At 51.7% G+C, this 27740-nt stretch overlaps 2 protein-coding genes across 4 annotated transcripts; one reads left to right on the top strand and one right to left on the bottom strand.

Annotated features, from left to right (window-relative positions):
• The first annotated feature begins 474 nt into the window (after positions 1 to 474).
• On the top strand, positions 475 to 17278 carry FCMR (Fc fragment of IgM receptor). 3 transcript variants are annotated; one of them, XM_038541994.1, is made up of 9 exons: positions 475 to 692; positions 5690 to 5815; positions 7950 to 8285; positions 9011 to 9142; positions 10107 to 10329; positions 11934 to 12064; positions 12395 to 12553; positions 12884 to 12936; positions 15424 to 17278. In XM_038541994.1, exons 2-9 carry the CDS (start codon positions 5794 to 5796, stop codon positions 15598 to 15600), a joined length of 1233 nt encoding a protein of 410 aa, XP_038397922.1. In that variant the 5' UTR covers positions 475 to 692; positions 5690 to 5793; the 3' UTR covers positions 15601 to 17278. The 3 variants fall into 3 exon arrangements, with proteins under 3 accessions (XP_038397922.1, XP_038397921.1, XP_038397923.1); XM_038541993.1 differs by lacking the exon at positions 5690 to 5815 and having other exon boundaries at positions 477 to 692; XM_038541995.1 differs by lacking the exons at positions 5690 to 5815; positions 12395 to 12553 and having other exon boundaries at positions 478 to 692.
• Positions 17279 to 17459: 181 nt separating this feature from the next.
• On the bottom strand, positions 17460 to 24832 carry IL24 (interleukin 24). The gene is made up of 6 exons (XM_038541737.1): positions 24775 to 24832; positions 21382 to 21518; positions 19947 to 20009; positions 18965 to 19123; positions 18430 to 18504; positions 17460 to 17543 (listed from the first exon to the last, which is right to left on the bottom strand). The coding sequence occupies exons 1-6, from the start codon at positions 24830 to 24832 to the stop codon at positions 17460 to 17462; spliced, it is 576 nt and encodes a 191-aa protein (XP_038397665.1).
• Positions 24833 to 27740: the final 2908 nt, after the last annotated feature.

Here is a 27740-nt window from a genome sequence, read left to right as displayed (position 1 = left end):
TAATTAAGACTCCAGGACCAATGGGTGGGGATGTTATTCCCATCTAGTCCCACGTTCATTTTTTAGATAAAGGGACCTAGGCTTAGAGAAAGGGAGGGAATTCCCAAAACCTGTGGTTAGTAGTCCCACGTAGCAGGTTCTCAAAATAATCCATCAAAGAAATTCAAGGGCTACCCCCAGCATCTTGTGGCTTCAGGCCTGAGCCTCTATCCACCCGGTCTTCCTCAGATGGAGAAAATTGGTGACAGGTCTCTTTCGTCCTGAAGACAGGGATAGAGCAAGTGACGCGAGCTCACAAGTTAGTGAATCTACATAAAGAAAAAGTGTCCAAGGCAAAGAAATATCATACCTGAGAGTTTCTAATGGTTTTTAGGAGCTGCCTAGAAGCCCTTTGAACCCTGGTGACCCATTTGCACTCAACATAACATGTTTTCTCAATTCCTAACTTCCGCTGTGGTTTGCTGCGATTTTCTTTTTTAGTCTAAGACAAGAGAGCAAACAAGACAAGTTGTCATTTCCTCATTTTCAAGCCTTGCTCCTCGTGAGGCCAGAGATCTCTTTCAAGCTCCAGATTGTAAAGGTTTCCTGGGTGAGCAGGGGGTCTCTGTTCCCATCTCCAGGGGCTCTTGGATGGGACCTTGCTCTGGAAGGAGCCATGGACCTCTGGCTTTGGTCACTTTGCTTCTTGCCAGGTAAGTGCCACGGGAAAGCACTGTGCACGGTTTATGAGGCTCGAATTTGGCCACAGGTAGGGGAGTTGCGGGCCATCTCTGGCTCTGACGTCCCTGGACAGATTTAGTGGCAGACCAGTGGCAGACCAGACTAGGATGGGATCCGGATGGAGACCACGTGAAGTTTGGGCAGCCTCCCCCGTTCTCTGCTAGAGCCCCTCTCTCCACTCCAGACACATCTCCTGCGGGGCGATGTTGACTCATGAGGGCTGAAGGTGTCACCTCTCCTAGACATCTTAGCCTGATAATAGGGGATCTTAAGGCAAGTGCCTCCAAATTCCTTTCTTCCTACCTCTACCTTCTCTTTCTTTGAATCTCTTTTGCTGCTGGTTTTCAACTTCAGCTTTTTTTTTTTTTTAAAGATTTTATTTATTTATTCCTGAGAGATACAGAGAGAGACAGAGACATGGGCAGAGGGAGATGCAGGCTCCCTGCAAGGAACCCAGTGCGGGACTTGATCCCGGGACCCCAGGAGGCAGAGGCTCCACCACTGAGACACCCGGGCGTCCCACAGCTTCACCTTTAAATGAAGACTCCCTCTCCCATTCAGTAACCCTCATCCGTTCCCCAAGTTCCATACCACTTTACAGCTGTCTTCTGGGAACTTCCATTTCTATGTTCCACCAAGATAGGAAATGCAACATGCCTAAAATCTCACTTCAAATTCCTATCCATCTTAACTATCTCTAATATCAGCTGAAAAATGCCAGAATATTTTTTTAATGTTTTTTTTAAATTTTAAATTCCATTAATTAACATATAATGTATTATTGGTTTCAGAGGTAGAGGTCAGTGACTCACCAGTCTTACATAACACCCAGTGCTCATGACATCACAGGGTCTCCTTAATGCCCATCACCCACTTACCCCATCCCCTCACGCCCCTTCTCTCCAGCGACCCTCAGTTTATTTCCTATAGCTAAGAGTCTCTTATAGTTTGTCTCCTTCTCTGATTTCGTCTTGTTTTATTTTTCCCTCCTTTTCCTTATGCTCTTCTGTTTTATTTCTCAAATTCCACATATGAGGGGCACCTGGGTGCCTCAGTCAGTTAAGTGGCTGCCTTCAGCTCAGGTCATGATCCCGAGGTCCTGGGATCAAGCCCCATATCAGGCTCCCTGCTCAGTGGAAGCCTGCTTCTCCCTCTCCGTCTGCTTGCCACTCCCCCTACCTGTGCTCTCTCTTTCTCTGTCAAATAAATAAAATGTTTAAAAAAATTTCCACATACAAGTAAAATCATATGATAATTGTCTTTCTCTGACTGACTTATTTCCCTTAGCATAGTACCCTCTAGTTCCATCCATGTCATTGCAAATGGCAAGTTTTCATTTTTTTGATGGCTGAGTAGTATTCCATTCACCATGTCTCCCCATTTATCCCCACCCAGACTGTGACCCAATCAATGGCCACTTCATGTAGTTTCTGGGTTAGCATTACCAGAATGAGCAGCAGTGGCAGTCTCCCCTCAAGGGAATGGAAAGGAAAAGAACAGTCATCCCCACTTCCTCCAACCTGACCCACCTGTGGCTCCAGCTTACGCTTTCTAATGCTTGACTCTGATCGCAGGACTGCCCTTCCCAGCAACCTTCAGTGGCTCCCACTGCCTACAAACTCCTCCTTTGTGCTCCTCATTTACCCTCCGACCTTACCACCCTCCCCTGCACTTTCTTAACCTCCAGCCAAAGAGGACTTCTCCTTGAACATGTGCTAGGACATTCTTGCCACCGTGTTTTTACTCATGCCATTCCTTCTGCTAGGAACATCCTTCCTCTCATCGCCACCTTTTATCCTTGAAAGTCCACCTCAGCCTCCACCTCCTTCTCATACACTTTCCAGAGCCCTATCTTCTGAATCCCCGTAGTGGGCCTCATTCTGCCTTATGTTGTGATTTGGCATCTGTTCATCTTGTTGATTAAACGATAAGCTTAAAAATTATTATTTAATTGAGGGTCAAAATTATTTTTTAATTCTATTTGCTTTCTTCCTGATGTCTTGAATATGGAATAAAGTCAAATATTTGTTGAGTGGAAGATTAAAAATCCCTAAAAGACCAAGGAAATGCAGCTTTAACGAAATGTCAGACTGAGAGGTGGTAGTAGGGCTCATGTGAACCCAGTGGATGGTTAACTAAACATAGGCCTGAGAGGAGAGAGGGGTTGGTGGGGGTCAAAGACTCTAGGAATGAAGAGTACTTAAATTGTACCACCGCAGTCTGTCCTGAGCAATACCTCCATTCTAGCTGGGCCAGAGGGATCCTTGGTCTAGGTCTGGTCCGTCTCCATTTGTAGCCTTTCCCACAGGGTGAGGAGTTCACAGGCCCAAGGAGATTGTCCACTTTGAGCCTGCACCCATGTCCCCTCTTCTAGACCTCAAGTTTCTTGTCCAAATGACTATGGGCCCACTTTCAATGACTGTGCGACCTCTATCCTAGGTCTTCTATCCTAGAATTCTAATTCTATAAAAGGGTGGCCACAGGTGATCATTTGGAATAAGATGGGTGGAGCTAATACATGTCAGCTGGGTTATCTGCTGTGTGCGTACCAGGATCCTTGTGGTGTGGGCAGGAGGTGGTGCTGAGAAAAGAAGGCAGAGGGGACAGAGGCTAGGAACAGGAAATATTCTTCCCACCTAGAAATGATTTGGAGTGGACATCTAAAAAGTGTGTGAATTTGCCAAGACAGGGCATAGAACACATTTTATTCAACAGTTCATTAACTTGGTTTATAACTTTAAAATACTTACATGTCTGATGTTTGGGCCTTTACCTGTATTTCTGCCCCAGCTTGTACCAATTTGGGGGGTGGTCCTGGTTCCCAGGGCCCAGTGCATGGGGCCCAAGCCGTAGACCACATTGGCTGCAGCCCTAGATGAAGCTCCATAATAAAGCAAGGCAGTGTTACGTGGTGTGGACTTTCAAATCTTTTTTTTACCTTGACTCAAAAAATGATAATACATACACTTGATGTTGTGACCCGGTCTGTGCATGTGTGCATGCGTGTGCACGCGCATCCACACACACACACAATCCTAAAATTTATTCTTGATTCTTTAATACGATATGGGAATGAGTTTTGGACTTTAGCAGTTGGATGGATGCTGGTGTTATCCCCTGAAATAGGAAGAGCTTAGAAGGAACAGGTTTTGGAAGAGAAACCAAGAATTCTTCTTTTTTGTTTGTCTATTTGTTTTGCCTTCGTGAGTTTGAAATATATCTTAGATGTTCAAGTCGAGTCCAAGTGGAGCTATCAGAAAGGTGATTCCAGAGCTCAGAGGTACAGACAAGACTGGAGAAAAATATTCTGGTGAAATCTATGTAGAGTTGGCATTAAAGCCATGGGAGTAAACGAGCTAGTGCAGGAGGAGGAAGGGAAGATGCAGGTGAGAACAGGCCCAAGTTCCAGGCCCTGGGGCAGCCCAACATTGAGAGGCGGATAGAGAAGGAGAAGAAAAGACTGTGGCATCAGGGAAGCCACAAGAAGCAAGCATTTCAAGCAGTTCCCTCAGATGTTGCCAAGAGGGCACGTCAATGACTTGCCACCAAATGTGGCCACAAGGAAATTTCTGCTGACCTTGACCAGCCATCCTAGTGGAATGTTGGAGACAAAACTCTGACAGGTGTAGGGTGAAGAGGAAGTGGGAGGTGTGCAGGTGGATTCCATGATCACAATGACGCGTTTGGGAGAGCGAACAGAGGAGGGGAGAACAGCAGCTGAAGGGAAGGCAAAAAGTAAGAGGAGGGCTTTTTCAATATGCGCAACATCAGAGCAAGCGCGTAGGCCACAGCCGTGCAGGCAGAGAGGAGACCACTGGTACACGGAGGAGAAAGGGACGGCGGCGCAGGAGAAGGTCTAAAGAATGTGACTCAGGACAGACTCGGGTCGCAGGAGGAAGGACTGGCTTTTGGGGGGAGAGGGGACACTCCGTTTCTTGTGACAGGACAAAGAGCAGACAGCCGGCCTAGACACACGTGTTGGCATATGTGGGGGTGGGAAGTTGGGGAGGACGTTTCTCATTCTTTTTTAGAAATTCACACTCCATGTGATAAACTTAAAAACCTCAAGCTAACTTCCTTCTTCCAGAAATAATTCTGCTCTAAGTTGACAGGGTTCTCATCTCCTGGAAAAACCATCGCTACATAGAATCCAAAGCCCAGGCTCCAGAGCACCACCCCAGCCAAGGCCTGTGGGCATTTGCCATGATTCTCATTATGGAAATATGGAAATTTTGTGGTTTTCCCTATGTTCCAAATATATATCTTTATATCCAATTACGTACTGAGAGTGACTTTTTAAACGGCATGTATCCCTGTCCCCTACCATCATCATGGAAAACCAAGTCACCAATTTAGAGATTAATGTCACTTACATTACAATAGCCTCTCTAAAATACCAATAGTAAGCAGGGTGGGTCCTTTGGGTATCTCTCCCATCCCGCCCTTTAGTCCCCAGAATCATTTGGAGCTAATAACCACATAGTTCAGAATTGCAAAAATTCAAGGGTACCTGGGATGCTTATTTTAAGGAAGGCATGTGATGTCCTGAGCACTGGGTGTTACGTAAGACTGTTTTCACTGACCTCTAGCTCTGAAACCAATGATACATTTTATGTCAATTAATTGAATTCAAATAAAATAAAATAAAATACATGAAATGCAGGTCCACAGGCCCCACCCTACTTGGATGTAACCACCTTGCCAAAAGGGAAGATCAAGCCATCTGTAGCCTAGTGAGTTCCTCCCACATGAATCTTGAGCACACTGTGCATTAAGTTCCAAACCAGGAGATATTCTCACTTTTCTCTCTTTGGGAAATCTGCTTTTCTGAGCGTTGGGTATGGGTTAGAAGGTGCCACGAACTCCAAGGAGAGCTGGGGTCTGATCATTTCGTATCCCGCCAACTCGTGCTTCCTTGGGGCCAGAGCTCAGTGTACCCAGCAGCTTTTCTTGTGTTTCATCCATTCAGAGTTTGCACAGTCTGGCTGCTTCAGTGAACTACCATAGACAGCGTGACTTCAACAGTAGGTATTTCTTTCTTCCAGTCCTGGAAACTAGAAGCCCAAGATCAAGATGCCAGCAAATATTGCACTTGGTGAGGGTCCTCTTCCTGGCTTATAGACAGCCACTGTCTCCCTGGGTGCTCGCGTGGCCTCTTCTTGTGTACAAGGAGGGAATGAGGACATGAATCCCATTATGAGGGCTCCACGAACCTCATCTAACCCTGATTATTTCCCAAAGGCTCCACCTCCTACCACCACCACATTGAGGGTTAGGGCTTCAACACCTTTGACGGAGGGTCTGGGTCAGCCAGGGCTTTACCAGATCATCCCTGAGCAGAGTGAGGTCACTGAGGTGTCTGTATAGGTGGACACCCCTCGCTCCCCTGCTCCATCTCACCCCTGCCCACACAGTAGCATCTTGCACTTGGGAAAGTGGTATTTACTCCCCTTGCTGGCGGAGTTGGTCTAAAAATACATGTTCACTGGCAAGTGCACGGCCTTGCACCCAGGTGTGGGCTGTCTGGACGCACAGGGTAATTCCCCCACCCCCTGGATTGCGTCTTTGTCTTTTGAATGGGTCACGCTCTACCCATGAGGCTGCCTCACACACCTCAGTTTCCAACAGATTAGAAGCAGCGTCGGATTATGCATGTGAAGGCTCCCGTGTCAGCTATTTCGTGTCCGGTGGCCCCTCTGCTCCTCCCTACCACGTTAACACCAGCTACACTCTGAGATTTGAACGTGCCCCAGCAAATGCTCCCTTCACGGCCCCTCTGCCCTGGCCCGCCCACGGCCGTTCCTACCTCTTCACTGCTGCCCACACGTCCTCCTCTCCCCAGACGTCCTCCTCAGCTCTCTCTGCTCACCCGGGAGCCTCAGGCTCTGCTTCTCTCCTTGACTGTCCTCATCTCTCTAAACTCGTTGGAGCTATGCTCAATGTGTGGTCAGTGTATGAATTTCAAGACATTTGTTGGCTCCTCTTTGCCACCCCTCCCCCATGCCATGTTCTTTCTCATATCCCAGCCTCTTTGGGGGCCGTACTCACTGCCCAGAAGAGTCTTTCCTCCTCCACTCAAGTCCCCGGGCCTCACTCCAACACACACATGTCACCCCATGCTCCTCTTCCCAGAAATATGTGAACACTGATTGGGACCCACTTAGGTGATAGTTAATCATACTTGGACTTACCTTCTTCTCCAGCTGACTCAACCGCATTAGACCTGCCTTTTCTCAGCCAAAGCGTGAGCTTTTTGATTTCAGGGGCTCATGAACCATGCATTTATTCCTCCCTGCTTCACACCCTCCCTAGCACACATGCAGTATGCGTACACCCATGCACACATGCACGCACTCACACACACCCTTGTGTTCCCTACTTCAGTGAGGATGACCATAGTTCTCTCCACTGCCCTCCACACTCAGGGCACAACTGAGACATCACTTCTTCCAGAAACCCTTCCTCAGACTGCACTATTCCTCTGCAACAACCTGGTCCTGGGGTCTCTGCTGTTTCCAAGGAACACTGTGTATCTCTGTCGTGGAATTTATTACCCTGTGCTGTGTGACTGTTCACTTCTATCACCTGCTAAATGATTTATTATGTGCAAGGCAGGGATGCCAGCTACCTTCCTGCCACATGAAAGGCACTCAATAAATGCTTTTTTTTTTTTTTAATGACTTAAAAAAATAAAATCCGAGGCTGAACAGTCGTTTTGGCTGAGTGGATCTGAGCAAAATAAAACTAGATAGAAAACCTCTTGCAGCAAAACAGCACTGTGCCTCCCAACACCACACTGAAGTCACTTGGGTGCTATGTGCTGTTTGGGGCCACCATGGCACAGCATCTCATCCTGGGGTGGGCCAGGAGGTTTGACTATATTCTTAGGGGGTTGGTGTCTGGGATCTTATGGGTTTGGGTCTGAATGAAGTTGAGGGTTAGGTTAAGGCTTGGGCTGGGAGAGGTCTGTCTGGGTCAGGCTTGGGCAAAAGGGAACAGGGCATAGAGCCGGGCTGAGGGTACATGTAGGGTTAGGGATGAGAGGGGGGCAGAGGATGAGGCAAGGGCAAGAGAGCAGGAGGGGGCCGAGGCTGAGGGCTCATTGAGGCTTGGGGTGATGATGGAGCTGGGGCTGGAGCTGGGGAGGAGTGTGGGGCTAGGCTGGGGCCTGGAGTTGGGGATGTGGTTGGGCCTGCGGCTTCCTCTACACGAACTCCCTCTCCCTGCAGTGGCTGGGGCTCTGAGGATCCTCCCAGAAGTAAAGATGGAGGGAATGCTTGGTGGATCCATTACCATTGAGTGCCCACTTCCCCAAATGCACGTGAGGCTCTATCTGTGCCGGGAAATAGCCGAATCCGGAGTATGTGCCACCGTGGTATCCAACAAGAACTTCGTCAAGGAAGAGTACAAGCACCGAGTCACCCTGAAGCCTTGTCCAGATAGGAAGCTGTTCCTAGTAGAGGTCACCGAGCTGACCAAGAGTGACAGTGGCATCTATGCCTGTGGAACCGGCATGAACACAGACCGGGGCAAGACCCAACAAGTCACCCTGAGTGTCCACAGTGGTAGGTACCCCCGGCTCAGTGCTCCCAGCAAATGTCCCCACCTGGGAAGGCTGGCACAGCCCTCAAAGTAGAGCAGTCCCCAGACTGTCCTGCTACCGCCATGTCAGCCAGTCCAAAGATGATCGGGATTTATAGAGTTGAAACCTCACAGTCCCCAAAATTTCCTATCCAAACCATAGGAAAGGAACAAGACAAGCGCTCTCCTAGTGTTGTTCCGGATCCACCCTACCCAAGGTCTGAGAGCACTGGGGGCTTTAGATCGAGGAGAGGCTCCGAGACAGGAGGAAATCGGAAGCAAAAGGGCATAATTGTCCTACATAGTTGTCCCGTGAGAAATATCAGGGATTTCAAGTCACATTTGTAGACCAGACTTGGCACTTGATAATCTGATCCTTTCCATATATCTTCTTCCAAATCCCATCTTTCTCCCTGCCTCCACTGACTTTCCAACTCCTAGGCAGCACCAAGTCAACAACCTAGAATCCCAGTGGCCTCTGGTGCCAAGGTTGACCGAGGGGGTGGAAGGTATCATGAAAGAGCCTATCATTCAGGGAAGTCTCCAGCCCATGGCTTATTCGGCTCTTCCTGCTGGACTCTGCCCCCAGCCCCTCGTCCGCCTCACCGCCATCCACCCTGGCTGAGCCCGCTTCCACTCCTACCCACGTCCCTTTCCCAGGCCTGTTCTCGGAACCCACCAGTGTTTCCCCCTCCCCTTGCCTCCACAGAGTATGACCTATTCTGGGAAGAGGAGCCGATGCCTGAGCCTCCAAGTTGGTTTCATAAATTCCTACACATGCCGATGCCCCCTTGGTTCAAGATGCCCCCACCTCCCAGTTCTTTCGAATTCATCCCTAAAGGTCAGTTCAACCGAAGCCAGGGTAGGAGAGGGGGAGGGAGAGATGACGTGGCATTGTGGCAGTGGAGGAGGGGGGACGTGTTCAGTTCGCGGAGTGGTTGCAGAGCACAGGTGAGTCTCAGATGGGTATTTCCCTGTCCTGGGAGAGGGTACCTCTCTGAGATTAGTGTCCTATGTGCTTCCCGCCCACCTTTAAAGGCCTGGTCAGGACTAGTTGCAGGACTGAACACATCACCACCAGGTGGCACCACAAGGAATGAAGTTCATGCTTCATTCACAAAATCTTAGGTCTCTATGAATGACCTGTGGAAACCCAGACTGGGCCGACCTCTTCCAGCCAGAGTCCCTCATGCCTCCTGCCCATAGGGTTGTCTACGTTTGCTGGAATACGGTGATTTTAACAATTCTGTTTTGCAATAAAAAGACCGATGACCTTACCAAGGGTACTTTTACATCCTACATTCTTTTTCTGTCTTAAACGCATTTTGACAGGCAACTATCTCCATCATATCCTCCCGTCTATCTTGTGAGGGTAGATACATTAATTGAACAATTGTCACACTAGAGGACTCTGCTGAGTGCCAAGAGGGATAGTGTAACCGAGCATCCCATATACCCACGGTTATGACTGTCAGGCGTGGGATGAAGGAGAATAGCCAAGCACACACATACAGCATAAAGCAGAGGAGGGATGGAACTACAAATAGGGTTTTCTCCATGCTCAGAGGAGGACAAGCTCCTCTGCCTGGGAGGTCAGAGAAGGCCTCTTGGAGGCAATGGCATTTGAAGCAAATATACATAGAATTTACTTGGTGTAGAGAACGTATTGAGAAGGCATTTCAGGCCGTGAGGACAGTCTAGGTGAAGGGAAAGAGTGTGTTCCAGAAAGGGAGGGTGACCCAATCCTGCTGGAGACTACAGAGTGTGTGGAGGGAAGGTCACTTTTTCCCTGTTATCTCCTGCAGTGGTAACACCAGCTCCAAGGACTGAGGCCCCTCCAGCAGTTCACTCCTCCCCCCCGATCCCAATCTCTCACCACCTTCGAGTTTCCAGAGCATCTTCAGTAGCAGCTTCCAAGCCCCCAACCCTCCTGCCCTCCACCATAGCCTCAAAGACCTCAGCTCCGGAGGCACTGCCGAGGCCCCAGACGGCCAGCTACAACTACCACACCAGGCTTCACAGGCAGAGGTAAGAGGTCTCCACCCATCCAGGAAGGGCTAGAGGTCAGGCAAAGGAGTCTAGAGTTAGAAGATCCCCTGAAGTCTTCCTGCAACGCCCGCCATCCCAGACCCTTCTTGGCTCCAGGCCACTGTGGACTCTACTACCCATGAGTGTAGCACGTTACCTCGGTCGTCCAATGACAAGAATACACTTGTCCATGCCCAGCAGGAGATCCTGTAGAAATGAGACCCGAATCTTTAAGTCCCTCAGCATTCATTCAGATCTGCCTTGAGGGAGAATCTAAATAAAAATAAAAACCAACGACGAAACTATTAACCATTAAAATCCACTTCACCTGTTTTCTTTCACTTTTTCAGTGTGGCTATTAGGAAATTTAAATTGCATCTGTGACCTAGTGTTTCTACTGAACAGCAGCACTGGCCTCAAGGCTGGGGCACACCCAGGAAAGTGCTGCAATGGACCCCCAGGGGGCAGCATTGGCCCAGTCTCCAAAGAAAACCTATAATAATTGGAATTATTTTTGCCTAAGCAAAGACAAGCATGTTAGCAAGAAAAGAGACCTCCAACGTCATTTGGGTTTTAGAGGTGAGGAACTGAGGTCATGAGAACTACGTGGCCTATATAGAACCAGGACTCCTGACTCCTAGTTCAGTAGACTGCACCAGAATCCAAGTCAATTCAACCAACATTTTTTTAATTAATTAATTTATTTATTTGAGAGAGAGAGAGCACAAACGGAGGAGCAGAAAGATAGGGAGACAGACTCTCAGGCAGACTCCCTGCTGAGCGTGGAGCCTGACATGGGGCTCGATCAAGTTCACGACCCTGAGATCATGACCTGAGTTGAAACCAACCGTGGGACCCTTGGGTGCCCCTCAACCAATGTTTGCTTAGTTTCTACTACCTGCCAGGCATCGTGTTCCATCCTGAAAGTGTAAGAAAGATGAAAACATGCCATAACCAGGTCTGATCTTACTAAGGCCAGTCTGACTGTGATGAGGGTGGTAGCTGGTATAAACACAAGAACTGAGGACAGTGAGAGAAAAAAAAAATGGATTCTAGTTTGTCATGATTGCAAAGAAAAGAGAACTGATGTACTGAGGTTTCAACCTGTAGAGCAAATAGACGGAAGACCTTCTAAGATGAGGGCACCCCATGAGAGAAACATCTTTTTCCACGGTTATAAGAAACTTAATTTGTTTAGTCTTTGCACTAATCTTGTAAGAAAAGTGAGATGCAAACAATCAGAAGGGGAACTGACATCCGATTGCCGCCTGGACCAGGTGCTTTCACTTCTTTATATCTACAATTTTGTTTTGCCCTTTAACAGTTCTGTGAAATAGGTTTTACTACACCCATCCCTGGAGATGAGGTTCGGAGACGTCCGGGGACTGATTCAAGGTCACACAGCCAGTAGACAGCTGAACCTGAATCTGAATCCAGGTTTCGTGACTCCGTAGACAAGGCTCTTTGGGGGAGAGGGAGAGGTTTTGTTAGCCAAGGGACAGACCTGTGAGCCATCTCCAAAACAGCTGGCTACCCAGGAGTGCTGCCTTAAACCTCCCTCCTCCCAGACCTCATCTTCCCTCTCGCTCTGCTTCCATCCTCAGAGCCTTCCACCAGGACCCCGTGCCTGGGTTGGAAGACCAAGGATTTCACATCCTGGTCCCCACCACCCTGGCCCTCATCCTGCTGGCACTGCTGGGGCTGCTGATGAAAAGGGTCATTCAGAGGAGGAAAGGTGAGCGGCTTGGGGAGGGCGAGGTGCGCGCCGAAAGGGCCCAGAACATTCGGACTCCGCTGGACCCCCCCCCCCCTTGCAGGGGACACTCGGGAGCTTCAGCTGAGCAGCCTGGGGCAGGAGGAACGTGGGAGGGGGTGCGTGATCTGGAGATGGGGGCCAGGAGGGCGCCTGGCTCCGCCGGCCTGCAGAGGGCGGCAGGGCTGGCCTTACACCCTCCGAGCACCTCCTCTGCAGACCCGGCCGGGCCGGGGAGGGAGCCCCGAGGGCGGGCGCGGTGGCCGCGGGCCCCTGACGCCGTTCTCCTCTCGCCCCGGCTTCCCGGGGCAGCCCTCTCCAGGCGGGCCCGCCGCGCGGCCGTGAGGATGCGCGCCCTCGAGGCGTCCCAGCGGCCTCCGCCGCATCGGCCCCGCGGGTCGCAGCCGCCGCGCTCGCAGAACAACATCTACACCGCCTGCCCGCGGCGCGCTCGAGCGGCGGACGCGGAGGGTGAGCTGCGCGCTGGGCGCGCCCCCGGGGACGGCGGGGCGGGGGCGGGGCCAGGGCCTGGCGGGGCTCGGCTGGGGGCGGGGCCGGGGCGGGGCCGGGGCGGGCAGGACCCGCGGGCGCGCTGCAGCCGCAGAAACCCGCGCCTCCAGGATCGCCCCGCGCCTGGGCGCCAGCTCGACCTTCCCTGGGCTTCCGGGGGGCCGGGCGGGCCGGGGGCGGGGCCGTGCCGGGGAGGGGGCGGGGCCAGGGCCGGGCGGGGGCGGGGCCTGCCTGACAGGGGCGGGGCGTACCCGAGGCCACGCCCTCACCTCCGTCTCCGCGTCCCCTTAGGCGTCCCTCCTCTCCCCGGCTCCCGACCCTCGGCGCCACCTGTCGCTCCGCAGGTAAGCTCCGCCCCGCCCCTGATTGGCAGCCGCGGCGCCAGACCTGGGTGGGGAAGGGTGGGGAGGATGGGGAGGGTGGGGGGGCGGGGGCGGCCTGTTAGCCGGAGGGCGGGGCTGTCCCAGCAGCTCCAGTCTGGGAAGAGGTGGCGTCAGTCTCCCCGGACTGCCCCGCAATTGTAATAGGGCTTCGCTACCGGCTTCCGGGGGCAGGTGGGGTGAGCGCGCGCTCAGCGGGGCGATGGATGGCAACTCTACAGACAAGCACTGGCGCACGAGAGAGCTGCGATCGCCAGGGCCTTGAGGGATTGGAATCTACCCAGTTTCATCTTAATAGGAGGGAGAACTTTCTAGTAAGCCCTGCAGGACGAGAGGAGGTAGTTTGCCCATCACTGGAGTTTGCGGAAGCCTGGCCTAGAGGATGACTTGGCAGATAGATGTCAAGATGTAGATAGGATTCAAGGCTTGGGTGAGGAGGAGTCCCTGGAAATGTAGGAATGGACATAGGGAGCTCCTGTTCCTATCAATGGCCGTTGGCACATGGGTAAAAAGTACTCAAACTGTTCATTCATCTCTGTTGATCCAAATTATGAAGAGAATGTATTTTATTCTCTAAAGTAGCCCACAGTAGATAAACACTACTACTACTCTTGCCTCAGGAACTGGGAAAAAACTAAGTGTGGCAAATGTTCCGGTTTCATTTAGGGCGTAGACTAAGCTAATGCACCAGACCCTAAGCCACAGAGCTCACAACACGGAAGCCTGTTTCCCTCCCAAGGTAAAGCAGGGGGCCAGGAAGAGATAGAGGAAGCCACCAGGTCACCCAGGGACTCAAACACCTTGTCTGGTTGCTCTACTGTCCCCTGGAGTCTTGCCTGGTCCACCGTCCATACTCAATCACCAACATCCATGTCTACATTCCAGCCCATAAGAGAAAGAGAGAGGGACCGTAGACCATAACCCCGAGGTTTCACACATCACTTCCAGTCACGTCCTACCGGCCATGACTTAGTCATGCAACCACACCTATCTTCAAGGGAGGCTGAGAAATGGAGTCCCTAACCCGGCCATGGTGTGCCTTATTAAAAAGAGACAGTGATCCCCAGTAACAAGTAACAGCTCTGCCACAGTCACCGCCAGCTTCTTGACCGTGTCCTCCCGCGCCCCTGCCAGAGGAGGTTCATGGCAGCGTAGGCGTGGCCCACAGCACCCTCTACCTCTACACCAGCCCTTTCCCCTTGAACCTCCCTGCAGCCGCACACACCCTCGCCTGAGCCTGTACCTCGCTCAAATCTTACTCTTCCTCCCTGCTTGAAACTCTCATTCCCACTATTAGCGGCAAAAGTCTTGATGGAACCAGTCCACCACAAGGTGTGGATGGTTAATGCCTCGATATTTTAGCCTTCACAGGGAGCATCTTGATTTTTCAAGCAGGATAAATTAATCTTAAATGATGAAGTGTAACAAGCAGTAGAAGATATATACATATATATACATATATATGTATATAGTTTTAAGATTTTATTTATTTATTTGAGACAGAGAGAGAGAAGCACGAGCTGGGTGAGGGGAAGAGGGGAGGAGGGAGAAGCAGACTCCCCATGGAGCAGGGAGCCTGATGCAGGACTCAATCCCAGGACCCTGGGATCATGACCTGAGCTGAGGGCAGGCACTTAATGGACTGAGCCACCCAGGCACCCAGAGATGTGTTTTTGAAGCAAATTGCAGCTCATTCCCTCTCTGGCAAAGTTCACAAAGTAATAGCTGCTTTCCATGGCTGAGCACTTCCCGAGTGCTCACTGTGCTCATGGGGCTGGACTTCTGTCCTCAGCTCTTGTGTTTCAATAGGGCGACTCTCCCCACTGAAGCCTTTCTTGGGTGGATGCCATAATAACTGTGCAGTGTTGGAGTCAGGGCACAGCCCCATCCTCCCAAGAACTGACCCTTCCCGAGCCAGATGATCCTGCGGTTTCCTTCCGGGGAGGAAGGAGCACCACTGTGCTCAAGTGGCCTACCGCCTCCCTCCCCTTCACTACCCAGCCCCTTCCTGGAATGTACTGTTATGCCACATCACAACTTCTCTGAGTCCTCACAGAGGTGCAGGGGATGACTCACCCTGCTTCTGAATAACTCCCTAAGAATATGCATATTTATTCCACAAGTCACACCAACCATCTAATCCCAGAGGGGAAACTCCTCTGGCAGCTGAGTCTCCTTCAGCCCCATGCTCAGCCACGTGACTTTAGCTGGAGCCCCATTTAAGGCATTTCCTGCCCACACTAGATCTAAGCGGTTTCCAGTTATCTGGAGTGAGACCCCACCCTGAAACTGCCCAAGTGAGAGACACTTCTGCATCTCTGCCTTCTAGAAATCAGCAAGCCCGCACTTACCCCGCGCCCCCCCCCACCATTGCCCACTGTGGAAATCTATCTGGAGAGATACGAAAATCACCCTCCCCAGATCCAGTGACACTTCTTTGGTTGTTCCCAGGCGTCTGAAGTTCTCTGGCTCCACGCCCCGTCTCTGAAGACCAGCTGTGACTATGTGAGCTGCTACCGTGAGCCTGCTGCCAACGCGGAGGACACAGATTCGGATGACTATGTCAATATTCCTTACCTGACTCACCTATCCAGCTGTCCCCCTGGGCCCAGACCTTGGTGCCAATGAGCCCTATCTAGCTGCTTGTTTCCAATACTTGCTCTGTTTTCAGAGCCCTCATTACCTCCTGCACCAGCCTCAAGTCTTGTTCCTGTCTCTTCAGAGAATAGCTCAGTAGCCCCCTCCCAGCTCTTCTTGCGCACCTCTGCAGCCACCCTGTGGTTTTCAGGTGGGCTCTGGGCATGCAGAGCATTTGTCTTGGTTGCACCAGCTTCCTCTCCAAGCCGTGGAATCTGCAGAGCGTCTTTGATCACAGGATCTTTACTGCCATGGCTCCGGACCCATGGCATCAGGCTGGAGCATAGGCATGGCTGTGGCTTTGGGAGACTTTCTCAGGCTTGGGCGTCACACCAGTGGAAGGCTCTTGGACCTCGTAGTGAGGGATGCCTCAGTCCTGTGAGTTACGAAAGGGTCAGGTATGAAATGCCCCTGCTCCTTTGCCCTGATCTTGAGGCAGCCTCTTACTAGTGAGCTTCTGTACATCTTGAGTCCGATGGTGAGGACATTTTCTCCTGATGTGATGAAATGTAAATTTTCAGAACCACGCTTGTTAGTGTTAGTGATCATATGTATACATGTCCCTAAATTCTCTTTACTGTCTCCCTCCCTTGATGCACATAAGTACCCTGACCCGTGTGTCTCCCCTGTTTTAAAAATAGCATAGTTTGTGTCATCTCTTTATCTTTCTTCCATGGCTTAGCACTAACTTTGTGTACCTATCTGAATGTTGGTCTGTTTTGGTCACCCCAAACTATTACATCTCTGCTTCAGAAATGCCCCCTCATTTCTTTGCCATGTAATCTGTGCCAAGGTAGGGGAGGAAAGTGGCTTCTTGGAGGGCCAGGTGCTCTGTAATAGCACTTACGTCATGAAAGGAGAGAGATTGGCCCTTCACCATATACTTTCTCATCAGTTTTCTGGGCCAGGGCAGAGGCAGACATTGCATCTCTGGACTAAAGTCAACTACAAAGTCCATTCAGAGCTTGAGACTAGAGAACACCCAGTCTTGCTGTTGAGAAGAAGACCTTTCCTGGATGCATAACTCAGCCTTACTGGGCACTTGTCCACACTTAGAAAGAAGAGGCTGCCAGAAATGAGTCTCCTGCCTTTTATTAGCAGAGAGATTGGACAGTCCATCCAGGTATGATGACACCACCAGCAGTGTCAACTTGACAATGGCACCCTCTCAAGTGGCTGATAAGAATGTATAGTGTAAGAGAGGAGGGGCCCCAATGAGAAGGGATGATGGAAATGGGGTGGGGAGAAATGAAATGTTTAGTGAGGCTGCATTGTGCTGGGCACTTAGCCTGCGTTGTATCTTCTATCATTTACCTTTCAAACTGATGCCCCTCACCTCCACCCCAATGCTCTGTTCCTACAGATCTCGTGGCAGTATGGTTTCTAGCCCATGAAGTTCAACCTCGTATCCCAGCACCCCCTCATTGATCCTCAATAATTCAAATACAGACAAAAAACCCAGTTTATTAAGCATTTACTGAGCACTCATCCACTGTCCCACACGGTGTCAAGCATTGTGGAGAATAAAAAAGAAGCATGGGGCACTGTCCCTGCTGCCTACACAGAATTTACGATGTGACAAATAAATATGACATCAGTTAAAACACTGACAGGAATTAAATAGAGTGGTAATAAATACAGAAATCTACCTTGTAGATCATTCACAGCATCTAAGAGAACCTTCCGTGATTGTCTTTGGGGCCATTTAAAGAATGAAGTCTTTGAGGACAAGCCTAGCCAAGAATGAAATCCGTCATCAAGGGTGTGCAGTGCCCATAGAACATCACAAGAAGGGATACGGCACGTTGGAAATGACGTGGAGATCTAGGAGGGTATCCTGGTCTTGGCATTCAGAACTCGTAGAATTTCTCCATCCAGGTCAAGAGAATGTCGACTTCTCCAAAGGCTTTGGTCTGGGCTGCTTGTATGTCCAACTAAAGAGAAAGGAGAGCTGACGATCTACCATATTAGCCACAAGAATAGGTTTCCTTCCCACCCACCACTCCTGGAGCTGGCTCACCTCTGGGATGGCCTCTGAGGAGCTCACCCACCTACCCTGGTTCCTTCACAGAGGTGGGGGGAAGCACTGAGGACCAATGGACCAGTGAGTAGCAGTGGGTAAGGAGCAAGGGAAAAGCATCTGGAGTTCCCGATAACAAGAACTATAAAATCCCAGTGCAGGTTGGATTTGGCCAACTCCTGAGTCTACTATGCAGATGATGAGAACTGAGGTCCAGTTGGCCCCCTTCCTCTATATATGATTACCCTTTACCATTTATTTTTAGACTGATATATCTGATCAAAATCGTATATATTTTTGTGGGGGGAGTCTGGGGATGAAGTTTGGGTTTTCTTTGTTGGCTTTCTTTGGGGAAACAGTAATGTATTTTCCCATGCTTTTTTTTTTTTTTTCCTCACAAACTGGACCATATGAGCATAATGGAAAATTCTGCAGTTATGTAGTACGTGTTTGGGGCCAGGGGGCCTACTTCAGACTCCAGCTGCCCAGCTCAAGTATTTGTAAAACTTTCACAGGGAAAGTCCTTAATAATGAAATCATCTTGCAGGGAAATATAGAAGCATTTTAATGTGAAAACTGGCACAAAAATGGACCAAGTTGTTTGTGGAGCTTGTGCAAAGTGTATGATAATTAATGCAAATATACCTGTGCTTGTGCAAAATTAGGTGGCTCTTGGGCATGCCTGCTGGAGTGACCTGCCGTGAATTCTGCAGGCACCCTCGTGTGATGGCACCCTCATGTGGTGGTTCAGGCTAATCTACTGGTGGAGAGGCAAGCTCTCCAATCCTGGCCTTGATTACCTGTTTAAATGCCCTCTGAAACAGCAGAAATCGCCTGCGTGCACTCTCGCTGATAGAAAACATCTCATCTTCCTGCTGGATAATAGAAAAAAATTGTGCCAAAGGTTGGGTAGCAGCAGAGGCAAGCGCCCCCCGCCCCCCCCCCCCCCAGTGATGCCAGAGGGCTTCCCAGGGCCAGCTCTGAATCCCACATTCTCAAGGGAACCGCTGCTGAACCCCCACCGGTGGTGGGGGCTGACTTCTTTAATTTTCACAGTAATCTTGCCACGTATGGATGATTATCTACATTTTATAGGTAAAAAAAACTGAAGTTCAGAGAGGTTGACTGTCTTGCGAGGCATTATCCAGCTGGTTAGATGCAGGCCTGACCTTGAATCCAGAGCTGCTAGCGTCCAGAGCCTGTGCTCTTTCCCATGACAGCACTGAATCCCCTTCATGGAATAAAAACCAGGACTGGATAAGGGGAGGGAGAGGGCGTCTCCCCAAAACACACCGCTTCCCGTGGGCTCCCCGGTAGCAGCATTGTTCTACTCACGCTGGGTTGTAGTTTTGATGCGATGACAAAAAAGTTGTTGGCCAGAGTAGAGAATGACCTCCGGATCCTGACGTCAGCTGCCTCATCCAGGTAGTTTTTGAAAACGGTGTTCAAGTAGAACTTCAGCAGGGCACGGATGAGGTAACAGCTCTCGGCATCCTGGGGAGGGTCTGGATTACTGCGGAGTCGAGCCCTGTGCCCACCCTGGCCCCAGATGGACAGCCCACATGCCCCATGAGGCGAGATAAGCACATAGAGAAAGAGATCTCCCAGGAGATGTTGAGCAGCATTTGATCCGAAGGGAGCATTTGATCATGGTGGGGGGTGGGGGGGGCAAGCAGAGGGGCACCTGTGGTTTATGAGAGGAACCACTGACCCAGGGAGGAGGGACGCACAGCCAGCCAGTGGCAGATGCAGACCTAGGCCCCAGGAGTCCTGACTCCCCATCTGCTTAGTCTTCTTTCCCTACACCACATGGCCTCTCTGATAGCTATTGGGGTTGGCGGGTGGTGGTGATGGAGCCTGAAAAGTACCCGACACTTGGTGGCTCAGAGCTGAGAGTCTAGGGAAAGAACTGGAAATAGAAATGAGAAATGCAAACTAACACCCTGGAACATAGTGATTGTACTCGAGCCCCCGTGAGCACCGGTGAACCTCAGTGCCTTGCAGGGATCAAGGCTCGGTGCATATGCTCGCTGACTGCCTAGCTGGGTGAGGGGAAGGCACAACGGGTGAGGAAGAAGGATGGGAACCAACCAAAGAGACCTAAGCAGATGTGGAATCCTGGCAAGTCTGGATAAATGGAGAAAAAGATGCTTATGAGCCCTAATCCCCACCACCTTCCATGCCACGTAGCCCAGGCACTGGGGTGACGACCCAGACCTCGGCCTGGGCAGAAGTGGTCTCTGTCAACCTCCCCTAGACCACCCGTAGAAGACAGGCCACCAGAGAGAGGCATCGTCCTTCCCCGACGTCTGATTACCGAGACATCCTGCAGAACCTCCTTCCGTAGCAGCCGGACACTGGTGATGTTATCCTTAGCTTGCTTTGGGGACAGAGAGCAAAGATGTGTCCAGCTTGAGGGGCAGCACAGAGACCCACCTTGCAAACACACGCTGACCCCCAGATCCATGCAGTCTGAGATCTCAGATGCCAGAGGAACCAAGGGAGGACCCAGGAAAGGCTGAGCGGAGATAGCCTGTGGGGTGAGGGCACCGCTTTCCAGCCAGAAATCACTCCCCTTAACCCTCGGGGGCAGATGGAATCCCAGGAGCTCTCAGAGCCTTGGTCGGGGACCTGTTTGGTTCCCCTGGTCAGGAGGGGGCAAGCCTCTTGGGTTTAAGAACGAACGGGGGCAATGTTCTGCCTTCATATTCCGTGGGGGTTGGCTTGGGGTGGGGGCTGCACCTCTCAGCTGCCTCTTGCCCTTGGAGCTTCCTCTGCAACCAGCCACATCCTCCAATTCTCAGATTATAATCAAAGCATCCTCGTGAGAAGGGAGCTTTCGAGCTCGTCCTCGCCCCCCCACAACGTGTCACCAAGGAAGGTGATGGGGGGCAGGTACTGTGCCTGGTTTCAAGGTCAAGGTCGCACCGGCTGTCCTGTCCCCAGTCCAGCGCTCTCCCCTCCTCCAGGCTACCTCACCGCACTCCCTCTTTCTTTTTTTTTTTTTTTTAAATAAAGGACACTGTGTCCTTTTTTTTTTTTTTTTTTAATTTTTATTTATTTGTGATAGTCACAGAGAGAGAGAGAATGAGGCAGAGACACAGGCAGAGGGAGAAGCAGGCTCCATGCACCGGGAGCCCGACATGGGATTCGATCCCGGGTCTCCAGGATCGCGCCCTGGGCCAAAGGCAGGCGCCAAACCGCTGCGCCACCCAGGGATCCCGCACTCCCTCTTCTGCCCCAAATCTGAGTCCTTGTTGAAGGAGTGCGCTTGCCAGTGGGAGTACTGGGTCACCACTTTCAGGACCCGGAGAGATTCACAGTCACATTCCGCCACCTGAGCCTCAGCCATTCTTTTTACCATTAGCCGACGCCTTGGCAGGTGAGAGCAGCTGAGCAGGAGCCTGGCCAAGCCGGTGCTGAAAACCCCAGCGGGTCTTAAAGCAGTTCCCACGACTTGCAGTTGGTGGAGCCCCATGTCCCCTCTGGGATGTAGATGAAGCCCTGGGGAATCAGGCCCCCTCTGTATTCCCCTCGGGCTAATTTATTTCCCTAGAGATTGACCACATCCTGCTGAGCCTCATGTGCAAGAGGGAATGGGTCCTTGTGATGCCTCGGACTTTATAAAGTTATCATATAGGAACATAATGAGCAAGGGGCGAAGGGCTCTATCATCATACAATACTATCCCGCACCCACGGGAACCCCCACAGCCGAGCCCAGAACGACACTCTGGGCAGAACGTCACTCACCACAGTGTCCTTCACGGTCCAGAAGGCCTCCCGCAGTTCCCGGAGAGCTACTCCCTGCACTCGGCAGGGTCCGAACCTGAACTCCTGGCCCTGGACCCCCGGCCCCTGGCTCCGGAGAAGCAGGATCAGACTCAGGCCGAGGAGGGCAGTTGTCCGCCCCGGAGAGCCCATCTGCCGCCAAGGAATGTCCGGGACGACCCTGCTGCAAGAAAGGGAGGCATCCCACTGAGGTAGGTCCTCTGCTCCTGCAGGGGCATGTCCAGGATCACGCTCGTCCGCTCTCCTCGGCCACCTTCGGGGACACAGGTGCAAAAAGGCTGAGACCGGAGTAGGTTCCCAGTGGTGGAATATTGCTGACGGGTGGCCTTGCTGGGGGGGGGGGGGGCTGGGGGGCGCATGGCTGTCTGCCCCTCCATCCCACACCCGCGGCTCTCGCTCTCTCTCTGCCCTTCCCCACCAGGCCTGCCCAACACCCCCTTGCTTGCTCCATGACAGCTCTCTCCGGCCACCAACTGGAGTGTAAGCAAGAAGAGTGAAGACATGGGGCGGAGGCTGAAGTGTAAAAGAGCATGTGTAGAACAGCCTCTACACTCCGGAGGTTAGGGACCCTCACTAGGCGTTTGCTAGTCTGAGCCCTACCCTGAGGTCCCCAGGCATCACTCGCTCACTCAGGCAGGTCTTTGCTCCTGCCCCGGGAGAGGACCCTCCTGACTCCTCATCTCCGGGGAGCCCAGGGATTAATCCTGGCCCCCAGGGAGGGGCCCAGACAGTAGGTTAGGGTCGCAGGCTCACTGTGCCTCCACAGCTGACCGACTCACCCCTTTCCAGGTAAGCGTACAAGAGGGAGGGATCAGGTTTCCAGGTGAATCAGCTTCAAAACCTCCCACTAAAGCACCAGTGGGATGACTGAGGAGCCCCAAGCCGGGGGACGGGAACCCATCATCTATTTGTCATACCCGCGGGCAGACAGTTTCTTCTCCCTTCTTTCTTTGCCCTTTGCTTTTCTTCCTCCCTTCTTTCCTCTCCGTTGTCTCTCTCCCTCCCCTTTTTCCTTACTTCCTTCTGCAGACACTTAAGAACCTCTGTCTCTCTGGGCACCGGTCTCACACCTGTAGCCACCCGTTGCAGCCTTAGGCTGGAAGGAGACTGTCTCTAGAGTGACCGCCACCCCGTGGCCCAGAGGGGCCCAGGACGAGCGCCCGAGGTCCTCTATCGGCCTTCCTGCCGTGCAGCCCAGATCCTTCTTGGTGTCCAAGTGGAGAGCCCAGCTCCTCATCCATCCCCCAGGCTCCCGGGCCTGAGGACGCGGTGGCCCAGTGCTCCAGAGCGAAGCACCCCTGAATCGCCCATCACTCACCTCAGGCCCCAGCAGTGATGCTTGAGGGCGCTCTGTTCAGGGGTGGCTGGTTCCTGGTACAGGGGCGGGGGGGGGCCAAGTTGGACAGGCGCCCCCCAAGGTTTGCTGCCCAGGGGAGTCCCCGTGGGCGGAAGGTTCTCCCGGCACTGTTGCAAAAGTTCAAGGTGTGCAGGCGGGCCAGGCTTTGTGGGGATCATATATATGGGGGCTGGGGGAGGGGCAGAGGGAGGGGGAGGTGGAGAAAGGGAAATTGGTCATGCTTTCCCACAGCATTACTTCACTGCCTACTCACCGTTCACTGAGGTGAGCTGAGGCCTTGGGCTGAGCGCTGGCTGTGACCGGGAGCAAGTGCCCCGGCTGCCCTGAGCCTCGGGCTTTGCACCTATGAAACTCAAACAGACCAACAGACGACCTGCCCCCCCCCACCCCGCCCCAGGGCAGGTGCGAGGAGCAGATGGGAAAGCGCATCGTCGGAGTGCTTTGGGAACTCTACACACGTGCAAGCGCATCACTGCTGTGTGGAGTATCCTGGCCTCCTTTTTTTATTTTCATAATATATATTTTTTAAATTTTATTTATTTATTCATGACAGAGAGAGAGACAGAGAGAGAGAGGCAGAGACACAGGCAGAGGGAGAGGGAGAAGCAGGCGCAGGGAGCCAGACGTGGGACTCGATCCCAGGTCTCCAGGATCACACCCCGGACTAAAGGTGATGCCAAACCACTGGGCCACCGGGGCTGCCCCATACCCCGGTCTCCTTATTGCAAAATCACTCAATGATTATGCCCTACTGGTGCTGGGACAGTGACCTGGACACCGAGGCTGCCCACACACACTTCTGTGATGGTTCGGGGCCAGGAATGGTGGCGTGTCCCCTCGCACACAGCCACCAATGGCCGTGTCTCCAGTGCAGGGAGAATGAGGCAGTGTGTGCATGGCCAGGCCGGGAGGGCAGAAGGGCCCCGGGGCCTGGAGGCCTAGCCTCGGCCTTGCTGCTCGGCGGGGGATCCCCGAGAGATGCGGCCTGTCAGGAGCCAGTGCGGCGGACAAACCCCAGCATGTGTGCAGCCGGCCAGGCGCTCGGGCTTCGGGCCGCCTACAGCGTGGAGGGTAGGCCCAAGCAGTGCTCCCAAAGCAGGTCGCACAGCACGTGGGCTGAGGGACGAGCGATTTCGTAGGTAGGAGATTCCAGAAGGCTGGCATGTGCCAGCACCCCACTTGGAAACACGTAATGCTCCCAGGAATGATGAAGACTGAGAAGTCCCCCGAGGGCCAGGGGGGTGGGGACATGGCTTTATGTGACTTTGTTAATGCAGCATTTCCCATGAGTATGACCATGTCCCTGGGACACATTGTGGGAAACGCTGGACCCTGAATCAGAGATTGACAAGCTGTGGGCCAAGAAAAGGCTAAGGATGGCTTACCCTGTGACCTGAGGATGGTTTTTATATTTGCTAATGACAAAAAAAAAAATCAGAAACCGAAAAGTACATGAAATTTAAATGTCAGTGTCCATGAATACAGTTTCTCCGGGGCACAGCCACACCCAGCCTGTTTAATATTGTGTATGGGCGCTCTTGTGCTACGATGACAGAGACCAGTACTCATGGCAGAGACCCTCTGGCCCACAAAGCCCAAAATATTTACCCTCTGCCCTTTACAGAGAGGGGCTGCTGAGCCCCGCTCCGAATTACCCTCCTGCACAAACATCTGGGTTCAGGTAGACTGTGATGTGAGGGGTGGGAGAAGGAAGACCAGGGGACCCTGGAAGGACTCGGCCCTTCCCCATCTCTCCGGCTGGCAGGCCCTTCTCATCCTCTGGGGCACCAGCACCACTGCCCTTCATCACTCATTCATTCACTGGCATTCGTTCCCTTAGGCAGACAAACTGCTCGCCGCAGTCCCCTGGCCAGCACCTGGCCCTGCTGCCTGCGTGAGGGCCCAGCTGGAGTCCTTCGCTCCTGCAGAACCTACGTGTTGCCCTCCAGTCCATGGCAGGGGCCCACACCACACCCTTTCCTCCCCCTTGGGGATCCAGGGCATTACTAAAAATCCCCAAGTACTACGGGAAGAAGATGCCCAGAGGGCATTCATGAGACAAAAAGAACATGGGCTAAGAATGTGGCAGCAAGGGGGGGGATGGGGAGGAGGGACGGAGACGACTGGAGAGACAGCTGAGGCAGGAAGCTGAGAGGGAAAGTGAGCCCCAGGGCAGCTGCGGTGCTAGACAGCTGCCTACTGATAGGCAGGAGGGCAGAGGGATGAGCTGTTAGCAGGGCAGGCTAGAACAGAGGCATGAGGTCATGCTAGAGCTCAAGAGGTTCCAGGACATCCCCCCGGGGTCACCTGTAGCTCCTTCTGTCTAAGGGAAAGATAATACAAGTCAGATATTCCAGGCAAACATGTGCCTGAGCTCAACATAGCACAATTCCCTGGAAGAGAGGGCGAGGGAGAACTCAAGGACTCGGCCCAGCAACAACTGAGATTGCGGGATATAAGCACCAGGCTGGCCCCCAGGCAGACTCAGGTTCAAGACGTGACTGAGCTGCCTTGAGCTGTCTGCATCTTAGCCTCCTTATCTATAGAGTCAAGTCTCATAGGGTCACGAGACGCAATGATGTAGGGCCTGTTACTCCAAGTGTGGTCCGTGGACCGGGGCAACAGCAATATCTGGGAGCTCATTGGAAATGCAGACTCTCAAACCCTTCCCCCAAAACTGCTGAGCCAGCACGTGCATTTTAAGAAACTCCAAGGGGATTCTGAAGTATAGTAAAGTTTGAGAAAACACACGGGACACAACCCAGGGTCTTTGACGTGGTAAATGCATAACAAATTAGGGCTTCGAGGGTAAGCGGAAGGACCGGAACAGTGATTCTCCATGGGGCAGTTCTATCCCTAGGGGACATGCGACAATGTCTGGAGACACTTTGGGTCGTCCTCACTGGGCGGTGTGGGAGGTGGAGGTGCTATAGACGTGGCATAGAATGGGTCAGGGCTGTTGCTGAACATCCTACAGCACGCAGGACAGCCCCTCATCACAAAAAAAGGAGGTGACCCCTAAATGCCAACAGTGCTGAGGCTAAGAAGCCCTGAGCTAGAGGCAAGTAGTGGCTGTGGGGGAAAGAGCTAGAATAGCACCAAAGTAGGACAAGAAGGGAGCCCTTACTGGGGCAGGGGCAGTGGACAGATAACATGGGCAGGAGTGGGAAAAGCAACATGGCAACTTGGAAGGCAGAGCCCAAATGCTCCTGGCAGCGAGGAGATGGGCAAGGGCTGGCCCACCCCACTGGCTCACCCATGGGGAAGCTCCAAGTCTCTGACTTCAAGGGCAGAGAAAACGGGGCTGGTCCTTCGGTCTGTATGGACATATTTCTACCAAACTCCATCCTAGACCAGACTAAGACCAGAGGTTCTTGTAATATCTCTAAACTCCATGCTCTCTGGAACTTGGGGGATTTCCTTTACAAAAATATGGGGCGGGACAAAAGCTCCCCTGAGAATAAACTTTGATTTACAAGGCCACTCCCCCCCCCAAAAAATATTCTTTATTAGATTTAGGGGGTTTATGCTTTCCATCCCATACCACCTGTCATGTATAACTCTCTACAGAATTTCAGTTTTACGTTTGAGAAATAAATCTACTCCTACTCCCATATCTCCTATAAATTCCCCTAAACCTACAGGGAGAGAAGGGGCCTGAATCAGGATGGAGAAGGGTCCCATCTCCACTCTCAGGTGAAGCAGTAAAGGGCTCACTCTTAGAACTGAATACCTCCTCTTTCTGATGGATGGAAATGCCCTGCAGGAGAGAAGCAATAAGCTCATTAACTAGGATTTCCTGATAGCCAAGAGATAAAAGAAAGTTACATCATCATTTTTCTTCCAGCAAATTTAATCTTCTCTCTAAAAATGATTTTATCTCCCTATTTGGCTAGGAAACTTCTGCGGTAATAGATGTGGGTTACCGGGGCCTTTTGTCAGCCTTTTCCCTGTCTTCCCTGCACACCATTCCCAGGAGCAGAGATGACACGTGCTTGTATCTACTGGTTGGCCCCTGGGGCTGGCCCTCGGCCATTCTACCTTGGTGTAGTAAATGGTTTCTTGTTCCAGCCGTTTCAAAAGATGAAAGTAAAAACAAACAAATTCTTTTTACATCCGTACAGCATGCTTAGATAATACAAAACACTTCCAAGGAAACGTTCCCCTTTGATAGGCACCATGACCTTTTGGGATAAGGAGGACAGATATTATTTCTTTGCAGATTAGAAAGCTGAGAGTCAGAAGAGTCCAGTGATTTTTCTCTCGGGTACATAAATCGATAATAGAACCAGAACTGGAGGGCAGGTCCTCTGGCTTTGAGTCGAGTACTCGTTGCCCTGTACCACCCTTTCTGTGCCACTTCTCGATCATGCAAATGAGCATTCATTTACTGAACAAATATTTCCTAAGCACTACTGAGTGCCAGAAGAGCCTATCCAAAAAAAAAAAAAAAAAAGAGTTACTGTATTTTACATTTCTGTAAAAATGTCCAGAAAAGACAAACCTATACAGACAGAAGATAGAGTTGTGGTTGCCTAGGGCTTGGAGTCAGGATCTGGGTGGGTAAGGAGGTTTGGGTGTGACTGCTAATGAGTTTAAGGTTTCTTTTGGAGGCTTAAGAAAATATTCTAAAATTAGATTATGGTGATGCACTCTTTGAACATACTAAAAGCTATTAAATTGGACGCTTTAAGCCGGAGAACTCTATGGTGTGTAAACTATGTCTCAATAAAGCTGTGAAGAAACCAACTGAGATGCAGTCCTCTGGGTTCCAGTGCATCAGTAAAGTGGAGATACACTTGCAAACAGATAAATTGTCACACTATGTCTTGCAAGGTGCCCTTAACAGAAGGTTAGGTGGCTCATGGGGACATGGAAGTTGGACAGAAGCGCCCCTGGTCTTGGGACAGGGCTGGAAGGGGTAAAGAGGCTTTGCGGTTGAGGTGATGTTTGATCTGAGGCT

Source organism: Canis lupus, chromosome 7 (assembly GCF_011100685.1).
Source record: "Canis lupus familiaris isolate Mischka breed German Shepherd chromosome 7, alternate assembly UU_Cfam_GSD_1.0, whole genome shotgun sequence".
Classification (NCBI taxonomy): Eukaryota; Metazoa; Chordata; class Mammalia; order Carnivora; family Canidae; genus Canis; species Canis lupus.
This window is presented reverse-complemented; position numbering and strand designations above follow the sequence as displayed.

Coding starts and splice junctions, on each gene's coding strand:
- IL24 (XM_038541737.1), bottom strand. CDS start 24,832: ATGAATGCCCTCTGGGCATCTTCTTCCCGTAGTACTTGGGGATTTTTA. Junction 20,010..21,381: donor GGACCGTGAAGGACACTGTG/GTGAGTGACGTT, acceptor CTGTCCCCAAAG/CAAGCTAAGGATAACATCAC. Junction 19,124..19,946: donor AGGTTCTGCAGGATGTCTCG/GTAATCAGACGT, acceptor GACCCTCCCCAG/GATGCCGAGAGCTGTTACCT.
- FCMR (XM_038541993.1), top strand. CDS start 656: ATGGACCTCTGGCTTTGGTCACTTTGCTTCTTGCCAG. Junction 9,143..10,106: donor TTTCGAATTCATCCCTAAAG/GTCAGTTCAACC, acceptor TATCTCCTGCAG/TGGTAACACCAGCTCCAAGG. Junction 12,554..12,883: donor TCGAGCGGCGGACGCGGAGG/GTGAGCTGCGCG, acceptor GCGTCCCCTTAG/GCGTCCCTCCTCTCCCCGGC.